The sequence below is a fragment of the Lepidochelys kempii genome, chromosome 10 (assembly GCF_965140285.1).
Source record: "Lepidochelys kempii isolate rLepKem1 chromosome 10, rLepKem1.hap1, whole genome shotgun sequence".
Lineage (NCBI taxonomy): Eukaryota > Metazoa > Chordata > Testudines > Cheloniidae > Lepidochelys > Lepidochelys kempii.
In genome coordinates this window covers 9367549-9392807 of record NC_136389.1, presented here as the reverse complement: position 1 = coordinate 9392807, position 25259 = coordinate 9367549, and the positions used below count along the sequence as shown (strand labels likewise).

At 42.9% G+C, this 25259-nt stretch overlaps 1 protein-coding gene across 2 annotated transcripts in view; it reads right to left on the bottom strand.

Moving 5' to 3' along the window:
• RNF216 (ring finger protein 216) overlaps positions 1–25259 on the bottom strand; it is a 120802-nt gene that overhangs the window by 26089 nt on the left and 69454 nt on the right. For both annotated transcript variants that reach the window (XM_073361904.2, XM_073361905.2), the window contains one exon: positions 539–636. In XM_073361904.2, coding sequence (XP_073218005.2) covers positions 539–636 — 98 coding nt within the window. The remainder of the gene's footprint in view (positions 1–538; positions 637–25259) is intronic.

Genomic DNA, 25259 nt, shown 5'->3' with positions numbered 1-25259 from the left:
GGAGAGAGTTTTGTGTGACACCTGGGCAAACAGCACTGCATTATCAGTTTAAATTAGCACTGAACATTAATGAGTGACCTGGTGACAAACTAAGGATTATTCAGTGTCTCTGTGCACCCCTCCTCTGTGTGTATGACACAACATAACCAGCCAGATGCAGTATTAAGTATTTCCTCTGAATGAACAGGTACTAACTGCTGCAAGATGCCAGATTAAATGAATCAACAGTGTTCTGGTATAGAAACTCCCATCATCTTGATTTACCTCGTGGACTACATTGCTGAAAATCATTCATGGATATTCTATCACGGAAGCCGGGTACCTGTTCATTTTTCATGTCCCCAGAACCCTCTCAGTGGAATGTAATTATACCCACACAAAGTCAAGGGCCTTATTAATACACAAACAAGGGCTTTCTTTATGTATTCCTACACACAATACTTATTACTGAATTTAGCGACACAGATGGTTTCTTGCCTAACCCACATTAGAAACTGGAATAAGTTTCCAGTTTTTCCAGAGTCAGGAAGTTACTTACATAGACGTTCTATATTTTATGTCATCCTTCTCAGCCAGCTGTTCACAGGTTAGATTCATGTGCTCCTTCCATAGCCCCTGGCACTTCCTACAGGTTTCCTGAGGAGAACAACATGTGTTAATGGGAAGAGACAACCCCAGACACGTCATCGAATAGCAAAGCTACAACTTGTGAGGTGTTCCCCAAACCGCGTAGATCTGTGCTGAAATATCAGGCCTACAACATACAGTATGCTTATGCTCAAATATATTTGTTAGTCTCTAAGGTGCCACAAGTCCTCCTTTTCTTTTTGAACATAGAGTAGAGATTCACCAGCAGCAGCCGAGTTTGGCAAACCATCAGCACTCAGCTAGAGACTCCCAACGACGGGGACGTGCAACAGGAATTTGGAAGATTTCTGCTGTTACAATAATCGCTTAACAATGGGCTCTAGGTATGAAGCCGTCACCACTAGCTATGTAAGACGTGGCCAGGAACTCCTAGCTGAACAAGTTTTGGGGTGAGTGGCCACCTGCCGTTTTTAACAGGTGAAGCCAAGGAGAAGTTTTGAGGGACTAAGATGTACATGTGGTGCTAACTGCAGCTGTCTTAGTCAATGTGAGGGGAACTCCAAAATGGTGCTAACCCTCCCCAACTTTAGAGGATGCTCATAATTAGAAATGGAGGGTTTCCATAGCATGGTAATAATGAAAAGCCTATCACCACTTCTCAGGTGCACTGGAATCTCCCTGTCACCCTGCCCACAAAGCAAATCGAGGTCCTGCTTAGCAAGTCCTCACAAAATTAAGAGAGCCGAAAACTTTAAATACACCAGTGGCCTGATGCTTAAAGGCAGCATGTGGGCGGACAATTGGAGAACTGAGAAGGTATCTGAGCCAATTATTACGAATCCTTAACCAGAGCAGAAGTGAAAAATTTAACCAGAAGTTTGGAATAAACCCATCCTCTTCCCTGTAGATTCTCTCTCATGCAGGATCACAAAAGATGTCAAAACAGGGTAAGGTGAAGGAATTTTGACACTAACTAATATATTTCTATTTGAGGGATGAAAAGTGAGCCATTAGCATCCTTTGATCAGCAAACAGTTACATATAAAATATTTTTTTTTCTCTCTCTCTCTATGCTCATTTCCTGGCTGACTAACCTGATAAATTACCACAGTTTCCATATATGGGGTAGAAGCAGTAGCTGGGAACTTTAAGAGAAGATATTCAAGTCCACTGCGACTCAAAATACAACCCATTTCCTCTTGACACCCCATGTCTTTCCAATTAGGATTCAATTATTACTGATTGTTTAACAACTCCAGGGGTCTCGCTATATTATAGATAATACTTTTCTGAAGAATCAGGTACGACTCAGTCTCATGCCAAATCATTCCACTTGTTTCTCAACATTGGTGTTTTGCTAATATTGCTCCCATCCTTGCCTCAAACACTGTACATACCTAACCCCCCCATCTCCCTTCAGGGGCACTGGAATGGGGAGGGGCCAGGGGACCATGGTCACCACACTTTTTACCAGCCATAAGGATGAGCAATGAGGGGTTGGGGGGTAGAGAGGAGCAAACAGGGGACAGGGCCTCAGAGAGAAGGGATGGTGTGGGAGGACAGGGCCATGGTTCAGGTGCTGGTGAACCGTTAGGAACCTTCTGCTGTTTCTGTCTCCCTTAGACCACAGCATCTTCAATATACTTCCAAATAGAATTCTCATCTTCTGCTCCCAGGAGGACTTGTTCCTCCACAACTGAGGAGTGAGAGATGATGCTGCACACCCAGTAAAGGGAGTTAAAATGTGTCCAGTTTCTCCCTTTAGCCTCCACCATGCCTAAAGAAATGGCAATTATTGCCTTATATACTTCTGGAGTCCTTCACAATCAATATTTGCACAAGTGAGCTGTTAGCCAATACAAAAGGTAGGTTAAGTGCAGCTGAAATGGAATTCTAATGAGTTCTCCCCCAGAGATACTTTGCATAGCTTTTGCAAGCATTCCATATTGTTTCTACCACTATGAATCTGGCCTGATGGGCTACCTAATAGCCTCATGGTGTTTTGCCAAGATCAGAGGCCTGGGGATTTTGCTTTGAGCTCCATTATATGAATTGAATTAACTATCTCAGCTATTGAGCATTTTACATGTATTAAGGCTACAATTTTGTCACGGAATCCATGACTTCCAAAGACCTCCCTGACTTCAGTCCCTCTTGCCCCCCACGGCAGCCAGAAGCTGAGGGGGCTCCCCCAGCTCCGAGACACTGTGGGTGGCCGGGGTATCCTGCAGCTCCTGGTTTCCCCCGGTGGCAAGTACCCCGCAGTTCAGAGCCACGGGTGGAGGGGGATCCCTGGAGCTCTGAGCTCCCATGAGTGGTGGTGGGGCCCCAGAGCTCCCAGTCAGTCTCTGCAGCTGCCCTGCAGCTCCCCACTGTGTCACGGATATTTTTTTAGTAAAAGTCAGGTACAGGTCACAGGCCTCCATGAATTTTTCTTTATTGCCCATGACCTGTCCATGACTTTTACTAAAAATATCTGTGATAAAATCTTAGCTTTAATACTAAGTAACCATAGGTCTCTGATCATTGCTCAGTTTGAACAGTGATAAAGTCTAGCCCATTATTAAGAAGCCTTTTTTGCTTTACAAAGCAGCCCTGTTTCATAAAGAGAAAGTGCATTTCTTTACTATGTCTGTTTTCTTATATGCAGCACTCAGGCTGAATGTTACAGCCAGTCTGAATTATTTATTTGTATTACAACAGCACCTACACGTCCAAACCAAGATTGCCTAATCTGTGCGGCCCAATGTACAAACACACGAAAAGACACCCCCTGCTAGGGTGACCAGAGAGCAAACATGAAAAATCGGAGCCTATATAAGAAAGGCCCAAAAATCAGGACTGTCCCTATAAAATCAGGACATCTGGTCACCCTACCCTCTGCCCCAAACCGCTTACACTTTAAAAGGATAAGGGCAAAAAGTGTGAGGATAAAACAGAGGCAATGTGACTTGCCCAGTGTCACACCAGGAACAGAACCCAGTTTCCTGACTCCTAGGCCAGAGGAAAATGCTGCCTACTTACTGTTCTGTTCATCCTGGAGCCTAACCTGGGAAAGTTAATTTAGCATTATGTTTCCAATATAGTAAGTTTATTTTTGTTTTGTATTTATTTTACCTGGTTTTCTGCATTCCTTTAACTCATCCATTCACCTGCTATTTTAGCAGTTTAGGCTCTCTGTGTTAACAGCACCGAGCTTTCAGTGTAACAATCAGCTTGCCTAAATTAGCCAATAAACACACTGTCCTCTCAAAGGCCATTGCGTTACTGAACAGTTCCAAAATGACTATGGATAAGCGGGACATTAAGTACTGATTACTTGGTTGCATCTGCCCAAGCTTGCCATGTAGGGTGGGACAATTCACTAAAACATTGAGCAAGGAGAAGAGAAAGGAGGATGTGCTGGAGAACCATTCAATCACGTAATGTAATTCTTTCACTGTACATCTATTGAAGGTAGTGGCTCCCGTTTCCTGCAGGCTGACAGGAAGCTGCGGTGATTAGAGCAAACATGTTGGGGCTCAGGATGATCCTTTGTTTCCAGGAGCAGAGAAATGGTTACACAGCTCTCCATATTTGGGGCCAGAGGTAAGGAGAGCACGTTAGCATTCAGCAGAGAGATCAAAAACAGACAATCCCTTGCCAGTTACTCCAAGATGCTGCAGATGCAAAAGTCTAATTGTAGCCCTCTAAATGGCTCAACACTTGTGCCAGAATGAACACTTAGGGCAGGGCTACACTCAAACTTCAAAGCGCTGTCCCTGGAGTGCTTTGAAGTGCGAGGGAGCGAGAACTCTCCCAGCACTCCTGGTACTCCACCTCCAGGAGGGGAGCTCCCAGCGCTGGGGCACTGTTTACACTGGGCTTTACAGCACTGTAACTTGCTGCGCTGGGGGGGGCGGGTTTCCACACCCCTGAGCGAGAAAGTTGCAGCACTGTAAAGTGGCACTGTGGACAAGGCCTTGGGCTGTAAAGTTTGTTTAGAATGCATTTAAACAAAACAGCAGTGATTAAATTAGCCTGCTTACCCCTTCCCGCAACCCACACAAAAAGCTCTTCAAGATCCAATTTCTAGATGATCAGGCAAAGCTAAAAATTCAACACTTCTACCAATCAGCCTCCATCCCTGCTTGGCTAGCCAGTGTTGTTCACACTGTCATTATCTGATCAACACTGACTGTCAGATTGAGGCCAGACAAATGGTGCATGGAGTGAAATGTAAGAAGACAAAGACCGAGATGGCTGACTCACAGCCCACAGCATTCCTGCATGCTTGCTCCCTCTCACTGCATAAGAATTTACACAAGGCCACTTACTGATCAAGCAAAATGCAGAAGAAATCAACTGCAGACTCCATCACTAGTCTGTCATCACCACCCTCCCACTCTCAGTGGCAATTGTAAGAGGGGCCCTGTAACTTGCCGTAGCTCTCTGTATGCTGGTTAATTCAAGTGCTGTACTGTGGCTATTCAATGACGTCTTAATGCTGCTGCTCTGGGAGTCCGCCACGTTTCCCAAAAAATGTGAAGGACAGCTTGGGATACCCTAGCAGCTACTCCTGTGTGGCCCTTACATCGAAGAGGGTTAGATTATCGGCAGTAAACAGAGTACAGAATTGGGGTAAAGGTAAACTGGATTTTGAATGTATTGAGTGCTCCGGGGACAGAATCTCTGCTGCCTCATGCATCCTGAATGGTGATTGGATTTTGAGAGTTTTATTTACAGGCAGTGATGACCAGAGCGCTCTCAGAGTAGCATTTTAAGGCTGGTCTACACAAAGCTGAACTCACTCATTGAATGAAGGGTATGATTTTTAAAGCAGTGAATTGAGAAGTGCAAGCGAGACACAGATCACTAGTTTTAAACGGATATTAAAAATGTCCAGACAAAATTGCACTGGATTAGCTAAACTCATTATAAAATAATTAAATGGGGTGTAACCTCTGTATGTAGACAAACCCACAACACTCAGCATTTGGGACCGTTTCTAGGGTCTCTCAAGTAGAGCTAGAACAGTCAAGTTAAAGAACCTGAACTAAAATCCAGTTTAGCTAGAGAAACGGATATCCGAGCAGCAGAGATGTACAAGGATATGTACTTATCTGTGCGTTGCATGGAAACTTGGCAATAGCATTCTGGGCATCCAGACTTGCCAATACGGAAACAGCCTCTTCCTAGGGTGGATTGCTACATCCACTATTTAGTCCAGAAGAGGATTAACACTGTTGATTCAGATACAGGAGACGCGTAACACTGGCAGCAGGTGCCAACACCAAATGCACTGTATACACGCAGTATGGCAGAATGCACATAACACCCTGTGTACACAAAGGGGGCAATGTTCAAATATAATTACTAGCTGGAAGGATTAAAATGAAGCCTGTTTTCTTCCTTCCCCTGATAATTTGCTTTGTATTTGCCTCCTGAAAGTTTCATCTGTTTCACAGTTAATGCTGCCCCCTAGAGACCCAGCACTGTAATCACAGCTGCTTGTCTTTTTAACAAGAACACTTGACTGGCAGTACTTGTTGCCATGCGACAAAACAGAACCTAGGTGCTAAAAGGATCAAACATGTTGTCAACAGCTGTGAAGCCTAGGAAGAGGGAAGCCTCCACTCTTTTTAGCATAGCTAGGTTTCTTTAGGAGTGTATGGTGCTGACAGGAATCCTGAACCAGCTTGGGCTGGCTTTCAAGATTATGCTAAGCAAGATTATTACCTACGCAAGTTTATGTTGTGCAAATGATTGAAAGTTAAAACATGGGTGAAGAGAGGTTTGTTTAATTTCATACTGTAAATTAGAGCTAGTCAAACTTTGTTTGCATGTTTGATGAAAAATTGATTTTTAAACAAAAAGTTCTAGTGAAGAGCTGTTTTTTCAAAGTTGCTTGTTCATCAGAACTGAAAGTGTTGACATTTTATCAATGCAACAGACTGAATGATGCCTGGGGGTGACCTGGCATCACTCACACTTTCAGTTTTCTTTTGCTAATTTAACTTTTCCAAAAATCAAGGTTGTTTTGAAAAGTTAAAGTGGCAGGAGGAAACAAAAGCAACCTTACAACTCTATCTTTTCAAATACTGGATATGTTACAGCAGAAAAGAAAAAGAAAAATGCAAGCGTGCCACCCTGGCCATTGTTAGTTTTACTGCACTCAGTGGCAAAGAGGAGAAGAGAAAAGGGGGGAAACTGTTCTCTTTTAACGCCTTGCAAAATTAATAGCTTCAAACTTTTTTGTGAAATGGCTTTTCTGTTTTTCGACAAGCCCTATATTTAATGTTGGTAAAAAGGCTTGTATGGCCTTCTTCCTCCCATATAAGAAATTTAACTCAACCAATCATCAAGAAATCAGAAAGGTGAAATTTAACCTTCCTTCTAGCAAAAGTGACTGATAAAGTGTACTCCACATGTCTAGGATATGGGCCGTGGATCACTATTAGAAAACTATTGGATCCCCCTCAGCTAGCCACTCATAATTTGAACTGCTGTAGAAAGCAGTCTAGTGAATTCCCATCCTACGTGACCAGGTTAGGTTTTAGAGGTGAGCTACCAAGTTACTGGTAACCTGCTGGAGTACTCTGCAATAATCAATTGCATTCTTTTGATCAGAAATTCCAGAAATGTGTTTCAGAGAAAACAATGTTTTTCGGAGGTCTGATTCAGAAAGACTAGGCTAATGGTCATTTGATTGCAGCAGTCAGACCTATGCAGCAAGAATGTCAGCAGTTCCATGCAAAAAAAACACTGTCAGCCAACAGTACTGAGGTACTGTTAGCCAAGTCTGGAAATTGCATTAGCTTTATCAGAGTGGGCCATCAATCTACTGCATACTTACTGTACTGAGAAGTGGAGGGTCTGTATTTAGAATCTAAGACACAAAAACTTGTAGAAAAGAACACTGGTTTAACCTGGCTGCTTGCCAGCCTAAAAGATTTCACCATTTGAAATGTTTTGTGATTTATTTAAAGTTGTATTTCAATGCAATTTCTGAACTGAGTTTGATAGACGAAGACAGGAGAAATGGGAATCTAAGGCTGCAGACATGGAGATGTGAACACTAAATGGGATTAGAACTATTTGCATCAGATGCAGCAATCTTCATTACATCAGAATCTTGTCCTTTCCCCCTAACTAGATGAAGAGCTGAACAACAAACTTTTCAGTTCGGACCAGCTTTTCTCTCCAAAGTAACACAATCTAATTCTACAGTCAGCCCTACTCCGTTGAGCTAATAAGCACTGGGGGGAGAAAAAAAAAGCTACTTCCAATTTGCTCAGGAAGTTGTTCTGCTTATACATAGTGAGAAAGGCCTCTCTCTTTGTGAGCTTTTCAAAGGCCTCCAGGGACCAACCTGCTTCAACCTGCACTCTCAGGCAGTCAGAAACTGTGCCATTCAGTTAGCTTTATATAGGCAGGTTAAATATAGCCTGTGACCTCATGCTGACGATAAGATTTAAATTAGCATACGTGGAGCCATTTAGCTCTTTGCTGGGGCAGGAAGTCGTATCAAGTTCAGTCATTTGCTACCAGAGTCACACATGCAGTTGACCACAGTTTTTAGATTTGCTAAGTTGGTACAAGATAATGGGTACAATCTTCCCAGCCAAAGTAAATAATTAAACACAAGCAGGCTAGTTCAAAGCCCTCACGGCCCAGCCCTCCCACAGCTACACTAAACGCTGAGGACTGATTACCTTATTCCATTTAACAGAGTGGGCCTCTCAGTGGTATCCACTTAAATCCTACATGCAATAGTTTTATGAAGGCAGATGCCACTTCCAATAGCTTGAGCTCCAGATCATCTCCTGCTCCAGACATACCAAGTAACAGTAGACATGACATTGCGGGAAAAATACAGTGAAATCAACAGAGCTCGCCATTATAGACCACACTGAAGTAGCTTCAGAGACTTTGAGACCACACTGAAATTGCTTCCAAAAGGTACGAAGTACAATTCTGTTTCACTTTTATTTGAAGGGCAACTCTACCATGCAACAAGTTGGCATCCGTCCCTTAAGTGGTCACATCCAGATTGCACTGTGGTATAGAAAAGTGTAAAACAAAAATGATGCAGCCTTACAGCAAAGGTTCCACTAGAAGGCTGTAACATACACTGAAAGTTACATTAAAGGGACAACAGCTATTTACATCAATGCTGTGTGCACCACCATCTTTTCCCCTACAATCAATACCTCTAGTTACTCTAATTGAAAGAGATTGGTGGAGTTCATTTCGGTTCTTTCCCTCCAAACCCCAAGTTGGTTTAATTTGCACTTTTTGACCACATTTTGCATAATTATTTTTCTCTTTCCCTTCTCTAGTCAGTTCTCCTGCTCCCACAAGTCTTTCACACAGCAACAGGGAAGAGAACCATATACACAGGAAAAGGACTTTAAAGTAACAATAGTCTCAGGAACACTCAGGTTCACATAATACACCTAGGAAATACTTTAACTCATTTCTCGAAACAAGACTGGAGTTTCAGGTTGGCATACCCTTCCAAATGTTCTCTGCAAAGTGACAACTTTGATGGTAACTGATTTGGTGATTTGTGGTTAACAAAAGGGTCAGAGCTGAAAATCAGAAGCCCTGGGTAAAGTAAAAGTTTAGACACAGGCCAGGGCTGCATTACAAACTTTTGCCAGCAAAGCAGTGATGAAGTGTGATCCCTGACAGCTTTGCAAGCAAAAGCCCGTAGTCTTGATGCAGTTGTACCAGCAAAACTATGCTTTATCCAGTGTAGCATATTTCATTTGGGGCAGGCACTGCATGGCTGTAATAAGCTATATTGATAAAAGAGCTCCTTTGCCATTATATATGGTAAACTTTACTGCTAGCCACAGGGCAGAGTGCAACTAACCAGACTTTTCTTTGAGAACCACTTAATTACGGATAGATAACACAAGATGTGTGTTTGGTTAATTATTGATGGATTTTGCAAATGAAATATTTATGGCAGACTTATAAAACTCTTAGCAGCTCTGTGAAGGGCCAACCTCAGCCTCAAAAATTTCACCTTAACATGAAGGTGAGTCATCTGTAACTCATTTACTAACATGGAAGAACAATAAGAAATGTATCTGTAAATCTAAAACCAATGTCCTACAGTAGGTGCCTGGTGAGATGTTCCCAGGTGGAAACAGTGCTGCACTAGAAAGATTCAAGAAAATCAAAACCATCAAGAAATGGAGTATTATGAAGGGGAGGTTAGTCCCTGGGTTTTAATATAAGCACACGCACACAGAATTTTTCCTCACAGAACAGAGTGCTATCCATTGTGTTAATACATGAAGAGGTTTGGAAGAGACCATGCAACATTCTATCCTTTCATCAGGGGAGAGAAGACAGCCTCTCCAGACATGTAGGCAGTGCAAAGTTCATTTGGGGAGTAAAGGTGTAAAGGTGGGGAGTAAAGGCACTCATTCCACTTTTAAGCTCTAACAACACTTTGTTATTTTAACGTTGCAGCTTTGAGAGACATAGGTCTTTGGAATTGGAGGGAGCAGGCTTAGAGCACAGACAGCTATTTTGGTGGAAAAAGCAGAGAGATGGTTAAAAAAAGTCACTCCCAGAACGAGAGGGAAGGTGGAGATTTCAGGATTCCAGTCAGACTCTTTGGCAAAATATGAAGTAGGAGATGGGAGAGCGCATTTAGTAACTTACATGATGTATTAGTTCTGTCAGGTGTACACACTATCATTCTGATTGAACGAGCAGTACCAAGCGAACAAATAATGGTATTTTCCAGCCAGCAACAGAGAGGACGTAAATCCCTATAGACTTAAAAGCTTTGAAGCAGTAGAGAAATCACCCCTACCTCCCAGGAAAAATACACAAATGTAGGAATCTCCAGCCCCACTTTAACACAAATTCCTCAGCTCTTGAAGCAGGGTGGTGCATACTTTTAGGGTCTGTTTTCATCACAGTTAACCCAGGCTCTCTCTCAGGTGTTGCCCCAACCGTCCTCCCATTCACAAACAAAAACCTCTCACCCAAGTTTGGTGGTGCCTTCAACCTGGGCTAGCTGGCCTGCTGGAGGTATAATTCAAGCCTGAGTGAGGTTTACATTCAGGCAGGTAACCTGCCCTATTAGCAGTGAGGACACAGGCTAGGCAGGCGTTTGAGTGCCAGTCGTTCTCCTCTGCCTTCCCACAATTCCTCCAGTATGCACAGGAAGACAAACTCTCCCAGAAATCACCATGAAAGAATCAGAGTGGCTCAGCTTACTGCAGATGTCCTAGTGACACACATACACACAGGAATACACCACCAGCGAGGACTTTGCAGAGTCGACATACTCCCGAGCTAGGCTAACCGATCAAAGTCACTCTGCAGTGAAGGTGTAGAAGCTAAACACTAGTGAGACATGTTAGCATGACAATATCCTGCCTAATAAGGGCTTGTCTACACACCATCTTGCCCCAGAGTGGTTAAATCAGTTTTAATTAATACCTTCAACGGTTTCAGAGCATGTCTGTGCGTGGAAACTCATTCTGGAATAAAATGGTCCAACTGTGATTTGCCACAAGCCAGTTAAGAGTAAAAAGAGAAAGGAAAAAGACCACATGTATTTCACACTTCATCCCATCCTATGATTAGTACAGTCTCAGCATCAATATGGTGGGGAAGGGCTCATCTCAACATAAGTTAGACAGGAAGAGAAATCTGCAATGCCTTTTACAGTATTGTGAAATCCATAGAAAAAGTGTTTCCTTTTTGTTGCAACACATTCCACTGCTAAAAAAAAACAAAAACAAAACCCCCAAACGCTTCCCCCGTCCCCTTTGCTGAGCAGTAGCCCCAAAGAGCTTTCATTATGCTCACTGATAGATCGTTTATATTGTTACTGGTGTAAGGACTGCTTCCTGTGTTAATGTTCTTCCGCCTTTCATTAGAAACCCCCAAATAAACCAGAACACCTAGACTCCAGAAAATTCGTTTGAGAAGGTAGCAGTAATTTCTAAGTGGCAGTAGTAATTTCAGGTAATGCCCAACCACAGCAAGGAAACAAACCAGAACATTTTAAAATTATACCACTTATTTTAAGGTAGTTCAGGGTTAAGAGCTTTGGTTCATGCAGCAGAAGGGATCTGAAGACCTCTTGTCTTCTCAGGGAATGGGGAAAATAGCCAGCATCTTCCAAAAATTGGTCAGAGAGAGAGAGAGACATGGAGATTTTTACTGTTGCAAGGACTGGTGCTTGTTTTGACATCATTGCAGATTGAGAACTGCTTTACTCATTTGGCACCAGTATCAGGAAGTTTATTACAATCAGAAATCATGTTAGGATTTACTCATTCTTCCTGTGTCAAACATTTACCAGCCCCAAATTCCTCTTGCAACAGCAGGGATGGACACGGATGCACGCAGCCCCAACTTCAATTCACATTTTCAGCATTCTCCTAGCACTGGGCTAAGCATCCAAGCACAACAGTCAATTTATACTTTACCACTTAAAAGTGGTCTTTGGCTTGCAAAGAGCTCCAACTTCCAGCCTGCAGGGACATTCTAGCCTGGTAAAGCCTATTTTAGATAAGAGCATCTTACCTCCAAGTATAATAAGAAGATACCTATTTAGAGTATAAGTCCCTTGGGGGCAGGGACTGTTTTCACAGTAACCAGCACAATGGAGCCCCAGACACCATCACACCTAATTTTAATAATCTTTTCTCAAATAGAAATAGAATGGGTTACACACAAAGATGTGAAATGATTGCTGGGGGAATAAAGTTGTCCTGCAGCTATTCTAGTCCAAAGCCTCTTCATCAGAGGCCGCCAGTCATGCCAAGTTGTGTATTATTTATTATGGGTTAGGAAAGCACACACTAGAAACTTATGTAACAGCAAAACTTTTGTTTAAATCCTCACTATAGCACGCCAGTGCGATGCTTCAGCCAGCCCTTTCCAGTGTTTTCCTGTGAAAAACCCTTTGCATTTGTCAACTGTTTGATAGGTTACAATTCAAGCTGAGGCACAGGACCTCAAAAAATTGTGATGTTTCTCGTGAAGACTTTTTTTTTTAAATGCACTTCAAGCAGCATGTGCTTTAATAGTTTTCAGCTTGCAGGTAAGGGAGGAGTCAAGTCAGGGCTGCGCTCAAAATACCAACTGGCTGGTTTTAGTATCTCAGTTGACATCCCTTGTGTGGTCTAGTCTCCAGGATTAGTCAGGCAGCAAGCCCACAGGTGGTAGGTATTTACATTCAGGAAGACATAAGGCGTAGGATATCATAACTGGGGAAAGTAAGGCAGCAAAAATGCATGAACAGGACTGACAGTCAAGTGGATAAATGCAACAAGCCTATTGGGATGCTATTTTGACAACCCAGTCCTCCTCAACACCATAGGAATAGTTTGCTTCTTAGCTTACAGACTGTGTGCACCTTTGCCAATTCCAGTAAGTTTTCGAGATGTCTTTATAACAAAGGTACCACTCAACTACAAAGATTTAAGGGGAATAGCAAAACAGAGAATGTAGCACGACAGACTCATTAAATCACTGATAAAGGATGTGTAACTGCTATTGTGAATTATTTTCAAAATGTTTTCCCAGCACTTGGGCGAGACCACTACTACTGATCGCTTATCAGCATTCATGAAGATAGGAGGTTTCCACCATCAGATACTGACAGCTTTTGGGACATTCAACAGTCAAAAGTGAGGAAATAAAGGTGTTAAAATGTCTTTTTATTATTAAGCAAGGCTGAGAAATTAAAATAAAAAATAATCAAAAATCAAATAGTAACTGGCTGAAGGAATTAAGTCCATGGTGCCTAAAATGTATTGAATTTACACACTATTTTCATGTTGAATGTTTTGTTTCATTTGTTCAGGTGACAGAAGTATGAAAAGTTCAGCTAGTTTGACTCTACTATAAGAATGAACGGTGTTGCAATTACCCATTGAGGGAAAAGAGTGGATGGGAGCCCATAATGAACCATTACATTTTGCCTCCTTACTTTCCCCCAATGAGGGAGAAATAGTGACCTGTTTTTTGTTTAGGTCAGTAGTTGTATGAGGCAGGGACAGCTCATGAACCACATGGGGAGCACAATAGCAAGTGACATACCAAATGGACTAATTTTACCTTTCATTAAGGTTTAGAAAGGCTGAATCATACCTGTAACACAATAGCTGCCAACAGGTTTCACAGTGAGAAGTGAGCTGTAGCTCACGAAAGCTTATGCTCAAATAAATTTGTTAGTCTGCCAGAAGTCCTCCTTTTCTTTTTGCGGATACAGACTAACACGGCTGCTACTCTGAAACCTTAAACATCTAGTGATTTAAACAGCTTGCCAACCTACAACTGCACTGAATTAATGAAATACGATCTGAAGCAAGTAACAGGGGCTACAGGGTTTTTTGGGTTAGGAAGAGACAAATCACATCAAAGGTTCTCCTAAATTGAGAGTTACCCTCTGCTTTAATTAACACTATCTGCTGCTAGTTACCTAGGTGAGCATCACCTGTTCAGTAGTCCTTGAGTGAAACCGGTGCCAGCTCAGAAACATAAGCATCCCCTTACCTAGTATATGAAAGGACTCATAGGGATTGATGAAGGAAACTATTTTGGATGAGATAGCAACCTTTTGTGGATGTGTCTGACACACTGTTATCATGTCAAATTAATTTTTAAAGAGGGGGCGGTGTCTTCATGTGTTTTATAAATTCAGCAGCGTTGGTTCAGATGAAAGCCATCCTTTCCCAGACCTGTTCCAGTTTAAGTTTTCTTTTCACCCTTGGAAAATATGGATGGCCGAAGCTGCTACTGGCTATTTTAAGCAATAGGCTTAAAAAACAACCTCAAAACCCAACAATAATCAGCACCTTTAGGTAGATGTTGCAATTCTGCTTTTTTAAACTGGAATTTACTATGTTGCAAAGTACCTCCCCACCCCTTCCAGCCTTCTGTGTGAACAAGCTTCTTCCTCCCAACTGAGCAAGTCTCAGTTTCACTTCCAACCTGTGCTTTGAGTGTAAGGGGAAATCAGCACTGCTCGCCATAAAAGGAAAAGAAGCCATCTGCCGCATTTCTACAGAGGGGAGACAAGTGGTGTCAAGAACAAGGAACTTCAGTGACTTCCTTAAAATGCAGGAAGCAACACAGACCAGTCACCACCCTCACCGGGACACTGTCCAATTTTATTAAGGGAGGCAGATGTGCTACAGTGAAGCTGTCGGTCTGCAGAATAATACAGATGTCTTGTGGGGTTTTATTGTTTTTTTATTAAAGAGACAGCAGCAAACTGGTGGTCAAAAGCAGACTGCGTTTTTACACAGTTACCTTCTTTCTGGGCAGCTACACTCGCTGTATGTAGCGTCCCAAACATTTCCATAGCACAGATTTGAACCAGAGCCCTCCAGCTTCAATAGCAGCAGCTGCTCTGCTAGGTGAGATACAAACAGAAGCTCCTTCGACTGCTGCTAAGTGGGCAGGTTTTTTTAAAAATCTGAAAAAAATATGTAAATACTCCCCACTTAGTCACCTCCTACATACTCTATGTATGGACACATTTATGTTTACTTAATCTTCAGATTCCTTCTTTGTATACTCGGGGTGGTGACACTTTTTAAAGAGTTGTTAGATGGGGCTTTTTTAAAAGCATATAGCTTAAACCAGATGTGTCCATGTTACTGCAGAATATTAAAACTAAATGAATTAAAACAGTTTACTGATCACCATTAGTGCAGTTTAATTTTTGCATTTTACTCATTTTCAACAGTGAAAACTGCCTAGCCAATTTCAGTTTGTTTAGAGTGGTATTCATTTTCCGGATCATGCAGTAGGGCAAGGACACAATGCTTGGAGAGCAAATACTGCTTGGGAATGTTAAAATATTCCAAAAGTAAAAGTTACATTGATCTTTAGTTTTGTAAAACCAAGATTTTACAAAACCTAACATATTTAAAATGGACCACTCAAACAGTGCAAATAAGTCTACCTAGTATAGAATCTTCTCTTTTGTACAGTGCAAGATTATCCTCCACCAAGGACAAAGTATGACAGGAATCAAAAAACAGTTATACAAACATGCACATTGCACTAACTATGAAGTTAATAGCAACTTATTTTTCTGTCAGATGATGGAATACCATCCCTGGAAGCTTATACAGCTGTGTGACTGTCTGATTCGATTTATTAGAACTTGTGCTAACCAAAAAAAAAAGTTTCCTCAGGTCAGCAGAGTCATTTTGCCACTCAAGCTTGGCTGTGACTGAGAATAGATACACACCAATATTTGTCCTTGTGGAGGCGGAAAGCATCCACAGAAAACACCTCTTTTCCTTGCATAGAAGACTGGCAGCCTCCTTTGTGAGACTGTGGCAGAGAATCACCTAAGAATGGATACTTTAATTAAAGAATACGTGGTTCCTTGATCCAGATCCAAAACTCAGCTGTGGGTGTCAGAATGGGTACACCTGCCATTGTTAGCGTTCCTTTCTCTTCAAGGAAAGTTGCACTTAAAAAAAGTTAACTGTCCAACTCAAAACTTGAGAGGTTCCTGACAGAGTTTTCCCTGTCTATTTCCCAGTCCCATTACACAAAGGCTGCATCTTTGTCAATACAACAGCGGGACAAAAGCAATAATGAACCTGAAACTTTGATTCCTCTGAAATGGTATTTTTAATTTAAAAGCAACATCACATCAATTTCATAGTTCAGAGCATACAAGTCTCTTATGTTGTCCCCACATGCATATTTGCACAATACATCAGAACTGTCCCTAACACGTAACAGCAGGAGTCACCTGATTAAATGAATAGGCGACAGGTTTAAAAACAAACAAAAACTACTTCTTCACAAAACACACAGTCAATCTGTGGAACTCGTTGCCATGGATTGTTGTGAAGGCCGAGAGCATAATTTGGTTCAAAAAAGAATTAGATAAGTTCATGGAGGATAGTTCCATCAATAGCTATTAGCCCAGATGTCAGGGATGCTACCCTATGCTCTGGGTGCCTCGAAACCTCCAATTGAATGATGGCGAATGGATCATTCAAAATTGCCCTGTTCTGTTTATTCCCTCCAAAGCATCTGGCACTAGCCACTGTCAGAAGACAGGATACTGGGATAGACAGACCACTGGTCTCACCCAGTATGGTCGTTCTCATGGATAACAGCAACTTGTCTAATTAAACTAAATTTCCTAAAGAGGAAGAAGCCAGGAGCACGAAATGGACAGTGCCCTTTTTGCAATATACTGTCAACAGGAACAGAATCAAGTACTTCTCCCTTCCACTCCAGCCCTTACAAATTTACTTTGAAGCATGCATGGCTGAGCTTGTGACTCATGAAGAGCTGCTGGAAGCGTGTCTTTCACCACCAGCATTTCCCCAAGATAAGTTGAATGCTGCTTGTGCCACCTGACGAGGATAATCTAATCTTTACAAACACACACTGCATTATACAGTTTGGGGCAGTGGTTTAGATTCTCTATGGTGGCAGTACTGAGCAGCTGTAGAGGCTATTATAGAAGAGCCATTTATGATAAACAATATTTGACTTCCCAAGAGTGCAGAGAGGATGTGCTATATAAAAGCCCCACAAAAATTAATTTCCGGTTATTGTCAACCTGTCTGGACGCACCAATTTCAAAGTGCAACCTTCGGCATGAACAGGGCAAACAAACACTCACCCTTATTGTAGATTCTCATCACAGAGCTGTCAAAAAGGAAAAAATAAGCCTCACTAGCGCACAGTACAATATCAGAGTTATTAAATATAGAACAGCTTTCTGCCACATGACTTCAGGTTGCAAAACCCCCTGGCTGTATTGTTCAGTGTGTTATTTTTAAGGTTGACCTTCAATAGCCATGAGCTGTACGTATATTTCTGACCACCTGCACTTCCATTAGCGTATGCTCAGCTATTGAGCCAAGTGCTATGCATCCTCCAAAAGATCAGCTGTATTCGCCTCTGTAATCCCCAGTTTCCAGTGGGGAAAAGAATAGGCACGGTACTTTGGGGATTTAGGACACTCCCTGCATTCCATCCCTCAAAAAGAGGGGCAGACAGAAACCAACACCTCATTCTATTATTTTCAGACTCAGATGAAGGCATGTCATTATTCTGACAAGTGGGTACTAAATAAATCACCCGTAATGTTCTGTGAATATAAACAACTAGGAGGAATTTTAGGATTGCTTCTAATTATCCTCGTCCTTTTCTGATATTTCTATTAGCACTTGTAAAAAAAGACATGACAGGGATGTCTTTACTATACAAAAGTCATGAATCTCAATTATGAGCCTAATCAGTAAATTTAATCTCCCCTAGCGAGCAAATGTAGGAGAATAAAGGCCCTAGGATTGCTTTACTGCATTCTAGGTAGTCTGTTTTGTAAAGGGTTAAGTTTTAATAAGGTTTCAGACAGACAGAGAAGTGCACAATTGAAAATACTGACTACACTTAAAGTAAAGTTAGTCAGTCTCTGTAGATGATTCATATACCAAATTAGAATAGGAGTTCTTCAGTTCAAATGCAATGTAAGTAGTTCCTAAAAATGGGATTCCACCAATCCATAAGGCTTGAATGTTATGTTTATAGTAAGACAAGCTCTTCATATTTCTAGCCCCCCCATCCCCGACATTTACCTCTCTCCAAATGATGTCAAATTGGATGTAGGGAACAGGGGTCACAAGGATGTCCTTACGGTGAAGGCATCAGACAAGCAATCAGGAAGTTGGGGGTTATTTGACGGGGGGGAGGGATAGCTCAGTGGTTTGAGCATTGGCCTGCTAAACCCAGGGTTGTGAGTTCAATCCTTGACGGGGCCATTTAGGGATCTGGGGCAAAAATTGGGGATTGGTCCTGTTTTGAGCAGGGGGTTGGACTAGATGACCTCCTGAGGTCATTTCCAGCCCTGACATTCTATGATTCTATGATTCCCCACCTAGTCACTACACCTTCTTTCCCGACACTTGTAAATCTGAGCTAATACTTCACTACCCTACTGGTAAACTGTGCAGCTGTATCTATTCATTGTTGTTAGCTACTTTTGATACTGCAGCAATGAGCAGCACAGTTAATAGGATCTATGAACTGGAATTTTGGTGGGCTGCTGGCGGTTAGCATTGACTAACAAGCTGTGCGGGAATTCAACACTGCAATGGCTGGGGGATGCACAGAGCATTGCCTGGGAAGCTTGCAAAGGTGCTCCTGTACAGGATGCCCGACTCCTAGCCAGCATCAGGACACACTTTCCCCTCCATCGCCACCTCTCTCCTGGGAGAAACGTGTTTTGGGTTAAACTATCTACTGTGTTCACACCATTTTGGCCATGTTTTACTCAAGTCCCTGCTTGCTACATAGCAAAGTTTTGATACGACTTCTACTTTATCAGTTACTTGGTGGTACTCCAGTATTTTACACAGTGATTTTGTTCTAAAGAAGAGTAATCTACTGTGAGCCGTATTAATTATTTATGTTTGTGTAGAAACTTAGAAGCCCCCAGTCAGAAGCAGGCTCCACTGTGCTAGGCACGATACAAATACACATACTTGCACTTTGCATGCAGATGAATGGCTCCTCACAAGCTTATCTAAAGTCTTGAGTACTACAGTATAGTTAAAGCGGTGCCTTCCCCCCCCCACAGGCATGGATGCAGTTATACCACTATTGCTTATTCTGCTTCCTGTTTAGAAATAAGCTATACCAGTATAGCCAATTTTATACTGATAAGGCAACTTTATACTGGTATAACTATATTGTCCCCCCTCCTTAGTCATACCGGTACAAGAACGGTTGAGACCAGTCCCAAACCAGCCGTCTCCGGAGACAGCCTGGGTGAGATTTATAATGGAGGAGGAAGCATAGGGACCACTGGACAAAGGGGAAAGCATTCAAGAGTGGGACTCTGGGGCCCTCTTATGGCTGTTTGCTATCTAAGCCTCACAAAGTGTAAAAACCGAAGACGCTCTCGTCTATACAATGGCGCCTTCAGCTAAAAAGGAAGGAGCACTGCTAAGATAACAAAGAGGGGGAAGGGCTCTTTGAAACTTTATTTGGCTGAGTTCTGGCTTTAACAGAGTGAACTTAAGCTACAGCTACTTCATCGTTCATAGCTGTGCGTGGAGAGGTCCACATTATGAAGGCAAGGAAGAACGATGTAGTGGGGCTACTCCCCTCCAGAACTTGTGTTATGCTACTATAATGTCACTCTTGCACATCTCCTAGCACTAAGGGACTTCCTGAAGTTTAACGTACACCTAATAGACAGTCAAAAGGCATTTACACCGCCCAATGGTCAGTCCTCTGCAGGGCCATCCTGGAGATCTAATCTAATTTTGTCTACGCCCTTGTGTCTTCCGCACGCCAGGAAAGGTTTGGCATACAGAGCTATATACTTTGGGTTTAAATGGGTCAAACCCTGCAACCAGTTCGCTAGCAGTGCTGACTGGCCCCAAAGAAGGCATTCGTCGTTATGGTAGTAAGGCAAGAGGCAGGCACCGTGTGTAGGTAGGGAAGGATGGCTCCTATAGGAATTTAGAAGATTCCACAGGGAAACAAAAATACTTATGAAGGCAAAAATGCTAGCTGTGTATATTTCCCAGTCCAAAGTCAGTGATTTCCATTTCTCTGTTGCAAAGACTCATGCACTGACTTAGCTATTATGTGCAGTTGAATTATGCTGAGAACAGCTATCCCAGCCTCATTTGTTCCCTTTGGCATCTTAGGTCTACTGTGGATCAGAATTGGATGCTTCAGGAAGCCAGTGAGAAAGGCTGGAGAAGAGAAGTTGTCAAGAGTTTGGCAGTACGTCTCATTTCCTTTTCTCTTACACAAAGTTTGATTCCGGAGAAGAGCATGGTTTAAGCACAGCACGGGAAGCTAGGATCTGCCAATTTCTAATGCCAGATTCCACTGCTGTGGCTCTGGGAATTCATGCACCATACTGACTCCATTTCCCCATTTTGTAAAAAAGGGGACAATACCTACCTACCCACAAGGGTAGGGTAAGTATTAGTGCACGTTAAGTGCTCTGAAATGAGACTGCTATAATCACTAACAATTATTAAAATGAGGACTAATGGAACTGGCTACAGCCAGGCATAAGTCTCCTTTCCTTCCCCCAACCCCAACCCCAACCAGGTCTTGCTAATTCACTTCACCCATGAATTGGAACATCCACTGTTTTCTACACTGGGGCTTCTCTCCAGTGAGACTTCCAGTTTTGCAGTGTTTAATTCAGGGGCCAAGTATCTCCTGTGGCTCAAATCTGCTTCAATGAGAGTAAGGAGTTTAGTCCGTCTGCTCCAGCCTCTTAAAACTGGGTTTGGAGAGTTGGACTCTTACTCACCAAGGCAGTAACCATGCTAATCTGAGTGAAAGACACCCACCCCGCCACATCCCTCCCACCAAACCTGCGCCTATTCAACTCACTTGGTCACATCTTCACTCCCTCCTCCCCCAGTCTCAATCAACTCTGTCTGCAACCAGTTCTATCCCCCTTAAACAAAAAAGGCTGCATCCCAGTTAAAGCTGGGGAACCCCTCAAATCAATACTGCCCTTCCAATAGCTAAATGCTGGACATTACCTCTTTGCAAGGCTCCTGTACTGCATGCTGAAGGGCCTCTAGTATCCAGCGCATCATCTTCCACCAGGCTCTGTTCTCTGCTCCCCCATCACTACTCTTAAAATAGCACCAGCTCAGAGGCGATTTTGCTCCCTCCTTCTCCCCTTGAGAAAGGTATCTGCGGGAGCTGCCCTGTTCCCCCAGGGCTCAGAGTGTTCTGTCCCTGCAGTCACTTTCCCACTTGTTAAAAGAACAGCTGTACACGAGCCAGTCTGTTACTCTCCCCTACTTCCCTCTGGACTGGACAGCAGCAGTTCACTGATCCTACTCAGCCTGCAGAATTCCGATTTGCTCTGAGTGCCCGGAATTTCCAGGCCCTGTTTAAGCAGCGTCTCTACCCCACTTTACAATCTAAGGTGTGGTCTACAGCTAAAACATAGGTTGACCCAGCTGTGTCACTGGGAATGTGAAAAAGTCACACTCCAGAGAGCTGTGGTTAAGCTGACCTAAGCCCCAGTGTAAACACCACTAGGTCGATGGCAGAATTCTTCTGCCAATCTAGCTACTGGCTCTCCAGGAGGTGGATTTACCACGGTGATGGAAAAACTGCTTCCATTGCTGTAACAAGCCCCTACGCTACTGCACCACAGTTGTGCTGCTGGAGTGCTTGTAACATAGACACACCCTTGGCTTAATACAAGGCTTGAAGGGACTAGGTTATAAATGTTTGCCAGGATCATTACGGTGGTATTACATATTTCTGAGGATTATTAAAATTTATGTTTGCTTTGGTTTTAGATTCGAGGGATTGGAATGCCTGACTGTTTCTGAAATACGACAGCTTTTTCTTGGTATTTTATTGATGCAGCTGCTTTGGTGCATTGCACTAATCCACATGAAAAATAGCTACAAGGAAGCAAAGCTTCTTAACGTATGAAGCAGGGGGTGGGCCACTGTGAGGAAGTCCCAGCTCATTTTGGTACCAGACTCTATTGTCCATTTGCCTTAATATCTTAAGTGGAAAGAACAACTAGAGCCCTGCGCGGATACAACATTTATATCTGCGGATATCCACGGATATAAAGCGGATCTCTGTGGAGCTGCAGGGCTTTATCAGAAACCACAGTGACCAAAGCAGCAGCATGTCAGGCAGCCACAAGCAGGAGCAATCGCTCAGCCCAGGCAGCTCCTCCGGCGTGGCTGTACCACTCCCAGCCCTGCCCACTGGGTCAGGCACCAGGTTCACCAGCAGCTGTCCCAGGCGCTTCCTGTCTGCAAATGCGCGAGCCGCTTGCACACACTAACGAGACCAGGGACAGCTGTGGGCGAGCCTGGTGCCCGCACCAGTGGGCAGGGCTGGGGGCAGTACAGCCACGCGGGAGAAGCTGCCTTGGCTAGGTGCTGGCTCCTGCGAGTTTTGGTTCGGCTGCTGTGGTTCCTGGTAGAGCCCTGCAGATATCTGCTTTATATTCATGGATATAAATTTTGTAACTGCGCAGGGCTCTAAGAATAACCATGAATGGAAGCACACAGCCAATACAACAGTTAAAGGCTTCGACTAACATAGCTCTCTAGGTCCACTTTGCATGATACAGGTAAGAGTTTATTAGCAGGAATTAACTCACCGTAGTTCAAGTTTGTGTTGTGCCTTTTCACAGAAAGCTCCCAAAACATTTAAAAAATAGGGATCATGTCACACACTACTGAAACGCAGCCACTTCTGGCACAAAACAGCAGCTGTGTAGCGTAAACAGAACATACACCACGCCTAAGTGAAGAATAACTTATAAAATTAAATCCACAGTGGGAAATTCAGGTAAGGCAATTACCCAAATTGCAATCTAGCTAGTGCCTACAGCACTTACCATATGGATCTTTAGAGACCACAACTGACGCCAGGATATCAGAGAGACAAGGAGGGTGAGGTAATACCTGTTATTGGACCAACTTCTGTTGGTGAGACACACAATCTTTCGAGCCAGGATATCAAGTTTGTGTTTCCTTGCCAACACACCACGTCCAGCAGCAGTGCCTGTTAACGTGCTGTGTACTGCCAGGGAAGAGCACTACCTACCGAATCAACACTATCACTTCCTACAGTTCCTAGATTCCTTTGCAGTCTCCCATCCAAGTCTATTCAGACCCAACCTTACTTACCTTGTGAGTTTTAGCAGGATCACAGCTTGAAGTGATATGGCCATAGACCATAATGAAGTTACAAGGCAGCAGATTTCAAATGGGTAGGAGGAAATACATTTAATAGATTTTCAAAGCCAAGAGGAACCAGTAGGGTCCTCTATCCTGATCTCCTGAGTAACACAGGCCATAGAATGGAACTAGGTAATTCCTGCATCAAGCCCATGACTTCCAGTTGAGCTACAGCATCTCCTTTAGAAACACACCCAGTTTTAACAACGAGGAGTCCTTGTCGCACCGTAGAGACCAACAAATTTATTTGGTTCTAGCCCACCAAATCTTATGCCCAAATACATTTGTCAGTCTCTAAGGTGCCACAAGGACTCCTCATTGTTTTTACTGATACAGACTAACATGGCTACCACTCTGAAACATCCAGTTTTGATTTAAATGCTTCAAGTGATGGAGAATCCACCAAAACCTTTGATAAATTGTTCCAATGGTTAAACCAACCTCACTGCAAAAGATCTGCTTCTTATTTCTAGTCCGAGTTTGTCTAGCTTCAGCTTCCAGCCATTGCATCCTGTTGTGTCTTTGTCTGCTACATCGTAGAGTCCTGTAACATCAGAAGTCGTCTCTAAATGCGGGTATTATAGATTGTTGAAATCACTTCTCTACCTTTTATTGGAAACACTAGCTTTAGCCTCTCATTGTAAAGGCAAGTTTTCCAGACCTCAAATCTTGTAGCTCTTTTCTGAATCTTTTTTGACATCATTCTTTAACTGAGCACAGGATATCGCTAATGCCAAGGTACATTGGTAATATGTCATCCCTAATCCTACTCTAATATTCCCTGGTTTATAAAACCCAAGGATTGGGTTATCTTTTTCAGCCTCTGCATTGCACTGGGAGCTCATGTTCCATTGGTTATCCACAATGACACTACGTCCCTTTCACAGAACTGTCCAATCCAGAATACGCTCCCCCGTTTTATAACCGTGACCTAGGCGGTACGACCTTGCATTTGACACAGTGCTCCTTCAATCCATAGAATTCTGCTGCACGAGATTGTTGAAGCAAACAGCAAGGTTTAAAATAGCATTAGACACTTGTGTAAGAGTAGCATCCACAATTAAACTATTAAAGAGAAGTAATAGGGGGCCATTAGCGCTCATGTAGAGAGGCACAAGCAGGAAAAAGTACTGGGCAACCAAGTATATTCTATGGATTTTATACGTTCCTCTGAAGCATCTGGAATGAACCCACATTGGAAACAGGTTAGATGGCCCTAGATCTTTTCTGGTATAGCCACAGCTATGTTCTTGAGGTAAGCACACAACCACCAGGGACAAGTTTAACATAGCTGATGTTAATCGCTGTGTGTTGAATAGACACCTGCTAGTCCTATAGGATGGGGTGTACATCAAGGAAGGGCAATGCGACCCCCCACTAGACTGCCTTTCAAAGCGTGTGCTGCATACACAAAGGGACTGAAGCACCGACCCCAAGTAGAGCAGTTTTACCACAGCTTTTGTCTGGGTATTGGGAACCATTAGGAAAGGGAGAGATAAGATAGAGAATACCATATTGCCTCCATATAAATCCATGGTATGCCCACATCTTGGATACTGCGTGCAGATGTGGTTGCCTCATCTCAAAAAAAAAAAAAATTGGAACTGGAAAAGGTATAGAAAATGGCAACAAAAATGATTAGAAGCATGGAACAGCTTCCATCTGAAGAGAGATTGATAAGATTGGGACCTTTCAGCTTGGAAAAGAGACGACTAAGGGGGGATATGATAGTGGTCTATAAAATCATGACTGGTGGAAATAAGGAAGTGTTATTTACTCATTACACAAGAACTATGGGTCACCAAATTAAAAGGAATAGGCAGCAGGTTTAAAACAAGAGGAAGTATTTCTTCACACATCACACAGTCAACCTGTGGAACTCTTTACTATGTTGTGAAGAACAAGACTATAACAGGGTTCAAAAAAGAATGAGATACATGCATGGAG